General features: G+C 37.9%; 1 protein-coding gene across 1 annotated transcript in view; it reads left to right on the top strand.

Moving 5' to 3' along the window:
• The window catches only part of CNTN3 (contactin 3 (plasmacytoma associated)), a 159632-nt gene that overhangs the window by 103477 nt on the left and 39994 nt on the right, over window positions 1-16161 (top strand). Inside the window, exons 2-4 of the mRNA XM_009329013.1 lie at window positions 2378-2473; window positions 15179-15382; window positions 15679-15781. Of these exons, the coding sequence (XP_009327288.1) occupies window positions 2378-2473; window positions 15179-15382; window positions 15679-15781 (403 nt within the window). The remainder of the gene's footprint in view (window positions 1-2377; window positions 2474-15178; window positions 15383-15678; window positions 15782-16161) is intronic.

The raw sequence follows: 16161 nt of genomic DNA on the forward strand, positions 1-16161 counted from the left end.
AGAGCCTCTGATTTCAGAGATACAAATCGATCTGTAAAAGTAAACAATCTTTACCATCATTTGCCCACCTTTTACAGTACTTTATTTACCCTGTCGTTTTTCTGAGAACTTAATGTTCCTTCCTAATGATTTCATGTAATAGCAAGTTTTGTTAGAAGATACAGCACTACTCCCTAGAGTTATTGCTGTTAGGATACTGGCTTTATTAAAAACAAACAAACAAAACCCCAAACAAACAAAACCCAAAAAGAAACACACTCTCCTGCTATTCTACTGAACATGACTGGCTTTGACCTTTAATACTCTGAATATGCTACAGAGAGGCCTGAAAATCAGACCAGAATCTCATATATAAGCAGTGAGTACTTTCCAAGGTCGGAGGTTTGGACTTCACTGTATAATGCTAATAGAGAACTCTTACTGTTTTGCATGGTGATTTTTAATTATTTTCAAAGTGGTGCCAGACAATGTGTAAAGAGAATATACAAGTACCTAAATGAATTAAGTGATGATATTTCTGCAGCTGTGTGATTAGTCTGGTACTTAAACCACTCTAGAAGGTAGGATGGAGAGCTTCCTGCTAATTAGTGAAAAATTATTCTTTTATTGTAGTATGGCTCATATCCTTCATTTTGTGATGGATTCTGCATTGCTGCTTGTTTTCCAAAAAACTATTCCCCTGTGACAGCAGTCTTTATCTGCAATCAGTGATTAATAACTTCTGCAACAGCTCAAACTGCAGAGCTGCGGTGGGTCTCCGCTGGGTGCCTGCGGGATAACGAGGACATGCCTTTCTGAATGTCTTGGCATGTCCTGCAGGTCACGTCCCTTCCCAAGGTGCTCCCAGCCCAATCCCATTCTGCTCGTTGCGTGTGTCGGATAGCTCAAAGACAACTGACTTTCTGAAGGAGTATGTTTGCAATAAGTGAATGTACGTGCTTAGAAAGCAGTGATAAACCAGTTCATCTTAATTACAGAAATGATAGGTATTGCGTAAGATTTATGACTCGCGGTGGTTGTGATGTAAGAGGACGAAATTTGCCCTAAATTGATTTTATATATAAAACAGATTTTTTTCTGTAAATCTTAAAATCCAAATTGCATAGCTATATTCATTCTAGCGTGGAATAGCATGTCTCTTCTCTGAAGTACCAGCTGAAAGACCCAAACTTACTGTGTGAGTGAAAACATAGACCCTGACATACATCTGCACAGAAATTCAGTTGGAAAGCTGAAAATAGCCCTTTTAAGAAACCCTCCTATGAGCTTTATGTGCAGTAACAAAGAATAATAGAACAGTATCTTACTGTGGCAATAAGTGTATTTTTTTTTAAATGAAGCATTGAAATTCTAATCACTCTTGCTCAGTCTTCTGACTGTAACAGCTGTTGCTTTTCAATATTAAAAAATTATATTTTGGGAAATAGCTGCTGTTGGTCAACTCAGTACTCCTGTTATGCTTGGTTATAAAGACAGCCGTATTTTAAAGACTGTTTTGTCAGTATCTTTTACAAGGTTTTTAAAAAAAAGTTTGTTAGGTTGTCTGGTTTTATTATGGAAAAATGTATGGTTCATTCATGGGAACATCTTTCTTAGTGTAGAACCACAATCTTAGTTTATACTGAATGTTATATCTAGCTTAATTCAAGGATATAAAGAGGCCATACTTGCTTGGATCTTGAGTCACCAGTTAGAGGGGAAAGTTAATAGAAATTTATGATAAAATACTGCTGCTCTGCAATTTTGCATTTATGTATACTCGGTAGCATTTGTTTCCCCTCTTACACAGCTTAAAATGATCACAGAAGACCTGAAGCCAGGCAGAGCAGAGCGCTGGGTCAATACGCCGAGGTGCAAAGTGCTCACCTTCACCAGAGCTTAGTGACGTTACAAGGGATTCTGCTGCAGGGAGGTGGTCGAGTGGTTTCGTTTCTGTTTGAAAAGATATATATCCGTTTACTGAATAGCTGTGTTATTAGCGTTATTTTTATGGTTGGTTAGAGGAGCTCAGTAGGATCTTGATGCTATTTTCATCAGAGCCTTCATTTCAGAAGAAACAGTGGCTTAAGGACCTATTTTTAAGTTACGCTTATGACTCCTTTTTGGTTATCAAAATCAGGGTAGTATAAGCCTAGTATAAGAACAAAATTAGCCATAGGATCTGTTTAATTATGTTCTTGTAAATTAGTTTGCTTCAGTCCTAATTCTGTGATCCTCCCTCGTGTTGAACAGCCATTTCTTTTGCAACTGATCCACTGAAATCGCTGAACTTAGTTGCGTATTAAGAAATGTGATATCAGGATTTGAGAACTTGAAGCTCCTGTATACTTAGTCTTTTCTGTTTCCTAATATCCAGCTCACCTTTCTTTAAAAACAGATCTCGAAAACTCCAGGACGAAGATGAGAAGTGCGGTGTCAGTTCGAGAGGGGCAGGGAGTCGTGCTGCTCTGTGGACCACCCCCCCGGGCGGGAGGTAAGGGACCGTCCGGGCTTTGTGCTTCAACCAGAGCTGATTGACTGTAAGGTGGAATATCTCCCTGGAAAGGCAGAAGAGAGACCCTTCAGAGAGAGCAAGAATGAAACCTGGTTTCTGAAGTAAATGGAGAGAGGAAACAAAACCAAAAGAGGGGGAGGGAGGTACTTAGGAGGACTGGCTTTTCTCTTGAAATGCCTTTCTCGCTCCTAGTAACGTCTGTGCACTTAACGTGTCTGATTTTTGTGATATTTCCAGTAATTAATTATCTTCTGGAGTTGACTTCTGCCCAATTTCACAATTGCTGAGCCTCGATGAATCTGGTTTTCTCTATGACTACACAATTGCAAAGAGTAGATTGTTGTCTTTAATTATGCTAGTATCTGCCTGTTCTCTTGCAATCAAGACATTTGATAGTGTAATGTAACGATGTTGGCATAATTTAAAACGCTGCTGTCACGAGGGGGGGGGCAAGAAAACTGGGTGTATGGATTCTTGGTGGACCAAAAGCTGCAAGTGTGTGTTATCATTCATTCTGCGTCCTCAGTCTTTGACTAATTGCTATTGAGCCTCAAGTAATATTTGAAAGTAACTGGTTTTATTTGTTTTTGATTGATATGGAGTCTCATTATTGAAGGGCTGTGATGTTAAACATTAGATTTGATTGCAAAGACAAGGTAATATAAGCTAAACATTGAATACAATAATATAGGTATTGTGGCCTATTAAATTTGGCAGAGTCCAAGCAGACATAGCCATAAAGTGGCAATTTTACAAGTGTCTGAGCTTGCAGAATTTTTCTGTCTAAACTGATACGTACTCTTAAATCATCATTATAGCCTTAAAACAGCTTTGTCTTTTCAGCTGCTGAGAAAATAGGTCATTCTCCCAGCTATCTATAAGAATTGGAATGATCAAATTTTGCTTCTATATGCAGTCCAAAGTCTGAATTACCCCAGCCATTCTTATACTCACATCCTGTGCATGGGTATACAGCCAGAGGTTGTCGCCAAACTGACTGCAACTCTGCACTGAGCCTGCAATGTTTAAGTTTGAGGTGTTAAATAGGAGGTTATACAAAACATGCTCATATTGCTAAGAACGGTGGTTCAAATCAACACGTGGAAGAGGTAAGAATTTCTTTCGCAGTCAGCAGATGGAATGTGATTGACACCCCCCACGCTAATTGTGTTATTCATGCAAAAAAGAGAGAGCTGAGTGCTCCCTGAATTAGCAAATGGAATTGAGAATTGGTACCAGAATTATTTAAAATCCCTGGATTTGTCTGAAAGTTGGGGGATTAACCATTAAAGTTTTCAGGAGACTTGGAGCAAGGTGGAAGAAATCCTTCCTCTTCTTTCTTCACTAAAATAGACCTATAGTGTGGTGACATCAAGCATACAGTGCCTCTAGATCTGGCATGGTAGGATGCAGGTCAGTAAGTCTTAGATAAAATATCCACTCATTGAGCACAAGTAGTTTGTTAGGAATAGCAGGGATGGTTTAGGAACAGCTGACCTGGCCTGAGGGCTCTGAGGGTGTTCAGCCCTTTCCAGATTGGTGATCTGATTTTTTTTTTTCCCTTTGATTCTGTATTCGTTGCACCGAGCTATCAAATAATTTCAGACAACACTAATTCTAAAAACCTTCTCAAATACCTTTTTTTCTCTTCCCCTTTAGCTGCTGAAATATTGTTCTTTTGTGTTCTGCCATGTTGTGCAATTTCTAAGTTCTTGCTAGCTTGGTGGGGATTTGCACTTACTTCTTACATTCTCTGTAAGGAGTCTTCAAGAAGAGACTTGATTAAATTGCAATTATTCCTCCATATACATCATTCCAGTTACAAGAGAAACCAATGTTCATCCCAAAAGAAATGGCAGTTCATAGTAGGAAGGAAGTAGAAGGAAATTGCTTCTCTTCTACAATTCGGCATATTTTTTTCTTTGCTTATCTTAGCCACAGCTATTTACATAAGAAATGTGAATATCCCCTTTCAATGGGGAGCAAATTATTCATGCAGTTAATGGTACTTTAGTCCTTTTGAAGTTTGCAGCTCCAGTTCCAGCAGGGTGTGGACATTTAAACCAACAAAGAAACTCCATTTAATTTCATACACACCAGCTCATATGCTGCGTTTGTATTTTAGCTTTGTTTCTGTGATGGCTGTTGGTATACGGGGGGAGGAAGATGGTGCTCGATATTTCCAGTTGAGGGTGCACAGTTTTATATTTCTGTCATTAAACAGGAGCTGTATCACAAACCACTCCAGTAATTATTTTTATTTTTATTTTTTAGAGTTAGTGCATTTTTCCTTGTTGGCATTCCCTTTTTTAGCATTCTCGTTTGAGACTTACTGAATGGGAGATTCAGTGAATGACTGGCTTTGTGTGTGAAGATTTCCCCCCAAATATTTTACTAATTCAGCTGGTTTTTATGTTAGATAATATAAGTTGTATTATAATTGAGCCGTGATTTTTGGATAATTAAGATGGTCATCTGTCACTGTTCTGCATGACCGTACTTCTGTATATAATTTTAATTCTCACAAAATCAGTATCTAAGGAGTGACAAAGCCCTGAGTAAAGCAAATCCACAGGTTCCTTTAGAGTTTTACCTACTGTTACTACTGTATGTGTATCTTGATTATCGTGTAGCTTGTCTTAAGATGCTATTTCTATTTGCTAGATATTGTGATTTATATTTGTTTAGTACAGTCAGTTTTACTAATCTGACATTGATTTTTGGATTTCAGGAAATGTTACTAATTTATTCGGTTCTTTGGGAGAGGAGAAAGCAATGAGACACAGTCCTTTTATGTTGTCTGTGGTAGTTTCAGGGCTGCTTTACACACAGAGAAAAAGATGATTTTTAATGGTAGAAGTGAAGATTTGCTTGATGGTTATTCAGACGTTTCAAGGAATTCAGGCTTGCCTGGAAAAACTAGGCATTAGTTTTATGTTGGTGGATATACTCCCTGTTATCGTGTTACTATGTGGAATATCACCGTAACCCACGAGAATGTAAGTAAATGGCAAGAATGTTGTGGAGCCAACAAGCTGTTGCTTCGAAATTGCAAGGAAATTCTACTTATATCACACGAGGCTAATCATGAATATGTGTCCCTATTTCATGCAATATAGCAAGGATATTTCTACATATATAAAGCAGCAAGAATATGTCCTCCCTTTTGCTATCATGCCCTAATAAATGTAGATTTAATCAATAAATGAGACCGTATTTGAAGGATAGGGATCAATCTAGCTTATAGCTTATTATTTTGAAGTTGTGACATGCTGGTTTGAAATTATATTAGATCATGGAAAAATAGATCCCAATTTTATTGCTCACTGCTTGGTATGACAAATATTTCAGTGAATAATGTCATGTCTGTTGCAAATTAGTATTTAGACTTGCAAATTTTTGCTCATGTCTCTTGTATTGCCATTTAGAGACCTGCAAGTTCCAGCAAGACTGTGCTTCATGAATGACATGGCATGGAAAGTATCTCAAATGCCAGAAATATTTTGATGCTTTGATTACTTCTTTTCCACAACTCTGGACTATCAACATGCTATTTTTCAGGGGACTGTAAATTGAATTGATTTTACTTATTTGGCTTTGGAAAGATTTCATATCCTTAAAACAAAGCAAAACCAAACTGATAGAGCTCCAGAATATGGTTTCTTTTCTAGTGCCCATCAGCGTGTTTTCAGGAGGTGGAAAGCATCCTGGTTTTGCACCTCTAGTTTTTCCTTTTGTTCCAGATTGTGGATGACACCCATCTGGGCACAAACAAGAAATTATACATGCAGTAGGCACGTTATGAGGTTTTTGCACAAAAATGCATTCTAAGGAGAATAGTATGTTGAATATTGTAAAAGCAATGGCCTTAAAAATGGTTCCATAGTGTTCTCTAGCTGTTCTCAATCTGCCAAGGAGAAATGGTATTTTTATTTAAAAGTATATTTTGCTATAGTCCTGCTGGTGTCATCATCATCATCTGCACAAATTTCAGCTGACAGTTTGAAATCAAATGGTACCCGAGACACACTTATTTGTCCATGGGAGAGACAATAATACATGTTCACAGCTGGATTTTCCAATGACTTCTATCTGTCAGAGCATTATTTTCACCACCAGTAACAAACCAATGCTACAGGGACACTCTCTGTTCTGCACTTTATCAAATGCAGTCTTTCTAAAGCACTCTTATTTTGATAAACGTGTGTTCCAGGCTGAAGTGAACCAGAATTAGTATATCCTTATTTGTATTTGTGCAACATCTGCAGCTACTTCACACTACACGTTTTTAAGCTAGCGTGGAGGTGCGTAACTAGCCTTGTAGCAAAGGATGCATGGTTCCAGTTTGGGAAAGGGCAAACTGGACAAGCAAGGTATCAGTCCAGATTCTTACAGAACTCTTTGTTAACTCCATGTTTCACTATGCACATCAATGACACTGAACATATGAATATATTAGTATTTCTGTGTTATTCCTTAGATATTTGGTCTTCTATCCCTTTTGTAAGTCTTAGTTCGAGAGGTGTATCTAGATCATGAAGGATAGCTTCATAGCCAGGTAGTTAGTAGAGCATAAAGCCTGGAAACGTCTATGATCAGTAATATTAGCTCTTGTAAATTTTGCACTACATCTGGAATACCCATTGCAAAATGGGTACAGGAATATTGCAGCTTTTTATCACTTTGTTTTTAAGGAAAGATTCTAGCCTTCAATCCTTCATATATATATTTATATTTTTTTTAAGTAGCATTCCCAAATATACAAATCAGAAAACAAAACAATGTTTTTAAATCTCAGTATTTTAAAGGTAGATTATTTGTTTCATAAGTGGGGGGAGGGAGCGTGTCAGAAGCTGTAGTCTGTGTAGCGAGGGGTACAATTTCACCTAAAGCCCAAGGAGGAGTTTTGCATAAGATTGGGTCAGCTCCTGCTGGCTGCAGTACATTTGGTTTCCACTAAAGGTTCTCTAAGACTTGTAGTACATATAGTAGTAGCATATATAATGTTGTGGGAGAGAGCAAAGAGTAGAGCAGGCTTTGGTGGGACTAATACTGCATAAGTTTAATCAGAAAAATGTATGTGGGCATTCCAGAAGACCTCGAAAGACTATGGGATGTTTACTTTATTGCTGATACCTGCTCTCATTAGCCCTCTTTCCTGAACCTGAATAAACTGCAAGAGGCAGCAATATGGGATAAGAGTGTTTTAATGGGAGACTGTTCCTCTCAGTGGTGGGATATTTGCTGGAAGAAGCGGGGATGGAAAGAAAGAGGGAGAGGTAAATTAGGAAGAACCAAATTGCAAGAAAAAAGTTCAGGTCGAGCCTTTTCACTTAGCTAGTCCCAGGTATCTCAGGTATGCCCTGGGAAAAAGAGGAGAAAATTGGAGAAAATAACTGGGTTTGGCCCTCTACTGAGATTATTTTTATCCCTAAATTGCTACTGTGGCATTTTTCTCCTCCAGCTTTTTATTATCTTCTCTACTAAAATATTTGAGTTTTTCTTCAGAAACAGGGTAATTGATTAGGAAGAGGCAGGAGGGAGATGGCTGCAGTCCCAGCACACAGTCGTAGCTGATCATTACGCTGTTAACAAGAGTACTGGAAGTAATTTTTGTTTTTCACAGGGGTTTACTGAGTACTTTCTCCTAAATGAGTGCAAGATTACCAAATGAAATCTGTCACTAATTAATACTTCTACCTATAAACATTAGTACATTTCTTGGAAAATTTACACTTGGGTATTTCCATTAGTTTCCTTTAGTTTATTTCACTAATATTTAACATTCAGAAGAAATCGGATGTGTTTTAGTTGAGCAATAAGCTAAACTATCGTCTTTTTATCTTCAAAATTATTATAGGCAGGAAGCAATTTAAAATACTTTCAACTATTGAAAAAGCACAACAGAGTTGTTAGAAATGCTCTGAGCAATTAAATGTAAAGTTCTTGGGAGGTGATTAGAAGAACAATTTGTCATTTGAAATGGATATGGCTAATGGGTATGCATTTAAATATTGCTTCCTAAAGCAGTTTCTGACTTTTCTGCATACTTCCAGAGTACGAACAATTTGATCAGAGCCGGTACAGTTTGAATGACACAGCTAGTCTGAAACAATTAGTTCAGAAATGTGATAAAGAGAAACTAATCCATCATCCTGCACAGCTACAGGGGAGACAAAATTGGGGTTTTATTCAGCACTGGAACCCTATGTAGAAAAGCATTTTGTCAGACTTTCCCATTAGCATCTGGATTTCCTTCGGAGCACCAGGGAACATTTAACCTGCTGGTGAAGGAGCACTTCTATATTACAAGGTCACATTTGGTTTGAAACTTAACGCTAGCTAATGGTCGAACCCCACGCGTGACAGGCGAAAGGCCGGGGAGGGGGGGGGAAGGCAGACAGCAGGCAAGGCCATATTGCCGAGCTGCTTTTCCAGTGGATGTGCCGCTTGGAAATGTACATAACGTGAGTTCTTCTGCGGTATTGATAAAGAAATAACGCTGCCAGTCTTGAGCATCTGTGTTTCCCAAGGATGAGCTTACAAATGTTTACGTTTTAATTACAGTGGTGTGCTTTGCTGTTGATGCTGCTTTGAAAGACTTAGGAAAACTCTACAAATAGAGTTTAGAGAAAAACAGACCTTCAGTGGGCTATTTCACATCACCGGGGCTCTGTCACCTGTGGCAGCCGTGCAAAGGTAGCAGACTAGCGTGTGCAATTACTGCTTGGCCGGTCTATGGTTGTGGTGTAGGTGGGGGGGGTAGTAGAGAAAAATACAATTTATGCTGCAGCTGTGTTTAAAGAATTGTATCTTTTTTTACATCACACTAGCTCATTTCAAAATCAGAAAACGAGTGGACTCTTAACTATATTCCATTTAAAAATGAAAATTAGGTGTTAGCCTGAAGTAGGAATCTTGCAAGTTCAGCTAAAACATTCCAATATTCTCATTAAATGTGTAGATGGAAATTGCAAGATATTACGTAGGTCTCTTGCACTGCTCTCATTGTTTTGGGTTATTCTATCACAGAAGTTGCATGCCTAACTACCTGCACAGCATGCTGAAAATTGATCTTTTCTATTTTATCTACAAAATAATACACTTTTTATGCCAAAACGATTAATGGTATACATTAGTTTCAAATCAGAGTGTTTCCATTGTACTCTGGAATAAAATGAGTTTCTCAGGATACGTTCTTCACTTCTTGTAGCTGGACTCAGATTCCCATCACGCAATTTACATTTTGTATAAACAAAAATATCTTCAGCCAAAAGAAGAGAGTTATTCTAAAGAGTTTGGGTGGAATTTCAGAAGCGTTTATAAATCTCCGAACTTTTTTCCCCAAGTTGGGAAAAGGTTGCAACTGTTTTAACCAGATACTCATTGTTTCACCTTACTCCTGGTGACGACAATTCAAGCCCTACTATAGAGGTTTTTGTAATTGTCATTATTTTTATATAGAAAACATTAACAAAAAGTAAACTACCAACCTACAGTTTATAGATAGACTGTACTCTGAAGTGTGACTGCAGCTTTTGTAAACAGCTCAAGACTTCTGCATTATTAGTGGTATAACTACTTGCATGCAAGCAATTCAAGATCCCCCTTGGAAATACGCAGTCTGAGTTCTGTTTTGTTTTTCCCAGCTGAACATATTTAGGACAGTTTTTCAGCTTCTGGGCATTTAATGTGCTCAAGAATATACCCTGAAACTACGTACAATTTATTCCCAATAAAATTCTAGGGAGTTTTTTCATTCTCAAAATGGTATCATTTTTGACAGCGGCACCTAAAGACGTTGTAATACCCGGTTTAGAAAGATGCTAGGGGATCCCATATTGGGGTACATAAACACCTTGTCTTACACCTGCAGTGCGTAAGATTTTTTATTTGTAAAACAACCTTTAACGTTTGCCTAAAGAGTGAGAAAGATGCGATTTACTTTATGGCAGAGAAGAAGAATTAGATGCTTTTTTTTTTGGGGGGGGGGGGGGGGGCTGAAGTCCAGGCACCAAGAGCAGCCTTGCGGCTGGTTGCGCTGGCTTTCTGAAGGAAGGACAGACTGCTCGAGGCAGTGAACTAAGTGGAATGAAGTAGCCAGGGTTTGCCCAAGTAGGAAAAGTAAAGTAGTTGATGAGAAGTTTGAAGGTAGTACATGTAAGATAGAATGCATTATAGCCCCGGGGGGCACTCGCATCCACGCGTGCGGTGACCTAAAACCGTAGCAGTGTAATCCTCTAAGGACTAGGCTGCAGTGAACTGAGGACGGTTTGTCGAGGTTAAGAGCGTCCTCTGGGAGTTTAATGCACTTCTACCTCATGCAGATTAATTTCCTGTTTTTAAATAATTTGTTTGCCCTTTCCTAGGGGTTCCTGTGCGGACAGACGTACGGAGGTGTCCTCACAGCGCTGACAAATTGACGCGCGCGTGCGTGTGACTGCCCCCCAAAGCCGTTCCCGCTGGCTTCGCGGCTGTGCCGCGAGAGCTTACTCCGTCCTGAGTGCCGCTCATCCACAGAGCGAGAGGCTTTTCTCCATGTTCCGTCACTTCATCACAGTTTGAACTGAAAGTGGGCCAAATGATGAACTAATTGGTTTCTTCCTTAATTATGGAATCTGTCATTATCCTCTCAAAATCAGTGTTACTTTTCCATTGCTTTTACTCTTAACTCTAAGGTAGATAATTCAAAATAGCTGGCGGTTACAGATTTCCATGTCTTTAATTGCAGTTTCTGTCACTGCTAAATTTTGTCTGATTACTTTCTTGCAAACAGGTTTTTTTTTTAAAAGCCATATACCATCCTGCGGGTTAGGCAGAGTGCCAGTTGAAGACAGAAAATAGCAGGATATTTCAGCTTCCCGTTGTATCTCTGTTACAGAATATTGTAAAATCTGAATTGGCGAACTGTATGAAATAATAGAGATTTGGGTATCAATGATTGACATGAAACTTCTTTTCTTTAAAAAATAAAACATAAAACATCTAACTATTGTTCGGTCAGCTTGATGCACTCTAAAATATTTTAATTTCTTCTCAGGATTATTTATGGAAACATCTGCTTCACTAACGTTCAAAACTGACTGGATTTCACTAAGTTTAAATCTGTTTCAGGACAATACTGTTCACATCATTTACTTTTGGGTATTTTAGAAATGTCATTTCAGTGTGAATTATGGGGCTAGCGGGTATATATTAAGCGGGTGTATAGGAGTGATGGTCCAGAACAAAAGGAGCAAGAGATGACCTTCAGAATTTGTGCATTTAGTGGATAAAATAAACTTTATGACTTGTCCTTCTCCTTCTGGTCATAGGTCTATATGCTTCCCCACACAAACACAAACTTCCGCTTTGCTGACTTCCTGAATTCAGTTGTAGTTTTGGATTTCCACAACTACTGTTGTCTCTTAAATTCTGTTTACAAGAAATAAAAATGGCCCTGGTTCCATTCGGTGGTCTCCCACTGATGTGGTACAGCCTCTCTTAGAGGAAATGAGTAACATAATTAAAAGCAATCTTTTCAAAAGCGTGTACATGAGCTTAAGGCCTAACTTTGAACCCAGTTAAACCACTAAATCTGTGAGCAGCATTATTTTTTCTTACCTAGGAAGTGAAGATATGGGGTTTTTTAAGGCTCGTAGATGGCAGGAAATGACCATGGTAGACCTCAAAGGCCGTGCTGATTTAATCGTTGAATTTTGTAAAAATTTAAGTTTAAAAATGACAGGCAATTTCGTAAGCAACTATTAATTAAACACTTAGGTGCACAAAGTGCCTAGAACAGTATGAGCATGCTGAGTATGTTGTGGCTTGCAGACTGCACAGTAAATAATAATCAAATAATGCAAAATAAAGAGAAGAAGCCAACCAAGATGTAGTAAACAAATAAAAATTGAGTAATAACTGTAATTTCCAATACCTTATCCATGTATGGTCACCAAATAAGGAGAAAATGCATTGGAAAGCAAAGGCTTAGGTCTCTGAGGAAGCCCAGGAGAGGCATATTACTTCCATTTATAACAGAAAATCAACTGAAAACTTGTAATTGACAGAAAGGGAGTGAGTTTATGTCCCTTGAGGTGCCCTAGGATCAGCAACAGGCAAATGGTGTAAACATAATAAATCACAGAACAAGTTGTTTAATATGATATTTTCTGGAAAATAAGAATACAATTTTGTAAAGTACTATAAATATAAAATGAGATATGGCTGTAGGCCACTGGTAAAGAAACAGCCTGCTCCTTTTTTAAGAGAGTCGATGAAAATATATGTTGAATGGGAAATTAGGTTTCCAGGAGTGCTTATTCATAGGCTGTTGAAGGATCCAATTAAACTGGAATACACTTTGCGTGGCTTTCATAATCATAATGACTGATTTCAATGAGTTTACTCTTGACTTAACCCAATATAATAGGAACGAAATCAAGCTGCTTATTTTCCTGCTGTGTATCCAGATCTGTCCGTCCCCTTTGAATGTTTAGAATAATGTCTTTTTTTCTTTTTATTTTCTTTTTTTTTAAAGAATAAAATAATATTTTGAGCTAAGGAAAACAAGTAGCTCAATAAATACCAGAACCAATAAAGCCTGGCTTCCCACACTTTTGTGTCTTGTGGATGTCTGAGTTTGATGCAGAGCTGAAAATGTAAATTTTTTTTTTCTTACAGTTCCTGAATTGATACCTAATTTGGTCTACAGCCTTTGCCTCAGCCTTATGGTCACTCTCTTAATCCAGCTGCCCTGCAGAAATGGAGTTATGCTTTATTTTCTAGTCTTTCCCATTTAACAAGACCATATAATCTTTGCTCTCAAAGAGGTTGTAGTCCCCTTTAAACTCTTCAGGTGTACTCTTTCTTTTTTTCCTTTTTTAAAATTATTATTTATTTTATTTTTTCTTGTTGAAGTGGCTGATAGATACTGAATAGTGCCAGACCACAGCGAGAACAGTGCACAGATGCCACCTCCCTGCTGCGGATTGCTTACTCAACAAGCCCTCACAACTCAACAGCAAACCATTGACACCTACACCTTGGTATTTGTTGTAAGATGGGAGAACAGCTGTACAGAATATTTTTTTTGTTGACTGTATGAATATTCTTTGGCTTGTGTATGAGACTTTTGTGGCACATCTCAAAAGTCTTACTGAAGTCAAGCTAGATCATAGGGTTTTACTTTCCACTGCACTAACTACCCTGTCTTCTCTCGGCAAATCTTTGTTGGCCTTCCTTATCACAAATTCATTATACCTCTCATGCTGTGTAGGAAGGAACTTTTAGTGAAAGCCGTTGTTTCACCTGAGCAGACACGCTGCAGGTCCAGAAGGGTAGATGGCTGTTTTCAACAATAAATATTTCGAAATACGATAAAAGTTTAACTCTTGACAAAAGTCCTGAGACTGTTAATTGTTCATATACACCACTCCTGCAAAATTATGTTAATGGAAGGAGTTTAAATATTGATAGAAGAAAATTAAATGCAATTATGATAAGCCATTTCATTTGATGCCCTTTTTGGATTAGCCGGTCCATAAATATTTTAATAATTTCATTTATCGAATGTTTTTTCATCTGTGCAATCTTACCTTGTGTTAAATTTCTTGTCGGCTTAGCGCTTTCCTGGGTGCGTATTCATACTCAGCTGTGAGGGTTATGAAAATGCCTACTCTCCGTTTCATGACTGCATCCAAATGTATGCACTTTCAAATTAAACCTGTGCAAAAAGGGGTGATCTCCATTTTGTAGAGGCAGTGCGAATGCTACAAGATATTTTAACATGAAGGCAGGTCAATCAAGCTATTAATCGTCTGTAATTAGCACTTGCAGAAGCTGTAATCTTTTTGTAAACTTTCAGCTGAGTGGCACATGGGTGAAAAATTATTTCTTGCCTAGAAAACCATTAAAAATTAATTTCCTTTGATTCTGTATGAGACAAGCACATGGCCTTGCACAGGAAGGGGCTTTTGCCAATTAAAATTGGACACACAGAGCTCAGAGTGGTGTTGGGAAAAAAATAAATTCTAGTGCAGTTTTTGCCAAATCTCTTAGTTTATCTTTTGAAGTGTGGTTTTTCCTTTCAAATGACCATAATGAATGGTAGTGAGGGCTACTTTGCTGTATCGTACAGAGATTTTTTTTAATGGAATTTTTATGGACTTTTGTATCAAAAAAACAGTTTGGCTGCATGGTGAGGCCTACTGGGAATTCATGCTTCTTTTGACATTCCTTTCGCTTGCATACTCCTGTGCTGTTTCTATCTGATAAGTATCTAGCTGAATTGTTAAGTAGGTAGTGAATGAGTAATGATTCCATTTTAGCAAAATTTGGTCTCATTTTTGTTGTCTGCTCCTATTTCTGTGCATGTTAAGTCTTAGGGAAAAAAAAAAAGAGGAGATAAAAAACATTATCCTTGTGTAAACACTTTGAATTCCTTTCACCTTTTTCTTCTGCTGGAAGAGTTACGGCTTTGGTGAAGGAATGATTTGCTTTTTTTGGGGGTTTTGCTAGTTTCTGGTACTTCTTAAAATTTATTTTTCTTAGTCATTGGCTCTCTGGTCCTATTTGTTATGTAATACAGTATTGTATATGATACAATATTGCAAAGTACAGTAATAAAATAAACTGATCTTTGAAGAAAAAAATGTGAAAAACCCTACCAAACATCTTTACTTCTTTTTTATTCCCAACTAGAATTGTCATTTGCTTGGATCTTCAATGAATATCCATCATTTGTACAAGAGGACAGTCGGCGATTTGTGTCTCAAGAGACCGGTCACCTCTACATAGCCAAAGTCGAGCCGTCGGATGTAGGAAATTACACCTGCGTTGTAACTAGCACTGTGACCAACAGCCAAGTTCTTGGGTCACCAACTCCTCTAGTGCTGCGCACGGATGGTATGACTTCCTTTCTACGTCGTGAATAAGTAACGCATCTAGTTATCAGTGAACGTTTTTGACTCTGCATTTTCAGGATATTGGTTGCTTTATAAGAAGATAAACTATTCTGTGTTGCATGCTCCTCTTCCTCTCCTAAGTCTGACAGTGATTTCACTGGCAGATCCCTATGCTTCTCTTTATAAATGGAGTGTGAGAGAAATAAACTTGATTTTGAATTTAATGTGATGTAATGCTGAAGAGAGAAAAAAAGGCTTTAAAAATTGAAAATTACCTTTTGCAATTCTCTCGTGTAGGTGTGATGGGAGAATATGAACCCAAAATAGAAGTTCAGTTTCCTGAGACACTTCCTGCAGCTAAAGGCTCAACTGTGAAGCTAGAATGCTTTGCACTAGGAAAGTAAGTTTTTGACTTCACCCATACTGAAAGTTGGAACACACTAGGGTTCATCCGCACAAGAGATGCGGAGTTCTGGCAGTTGTTTTGGTGGTGTTTTCTAAAGACCCTATTTTGATCATCACAATTATTGCCTTGGAATAAGAGGGCAAAGAGTCTTTGAGTAATTTTTGATTTTGTTTAGAATTAAAACGTATATGTTGGCAACACAGGAATTTACTTTTCATTTCAAATTATCTTGAAGATCATCAGTGCAGTTTTGCATATATCCTTTGACCTAGCTCTGCTTTCTCTGTGTAGAAGGAAATGTTGTTAAAGTCTGCCAGAATTTTGTCTGAATTTTACTGTTAAATGTAATTGATGCTTTCATAATATTTTTCTTC

The sequence above is a fragment of the Pygoscelis adeliae genome, unplaced genomic scaffold (assembly GCF_000699105.1).
Source record: "Pygoscelis adeliae isolate BGI_AS28 unplaced genomic scaffold, ASM69910v1 Scaffold377, whole genome shotgun sequence".
Classification (NCBI taxonomy): Eukaryota; Metazoa; Chordata; class Aves; order Sphenisciformes; family Spheniscidae; genus Pygoscelis; species Pygoscelis adeliae.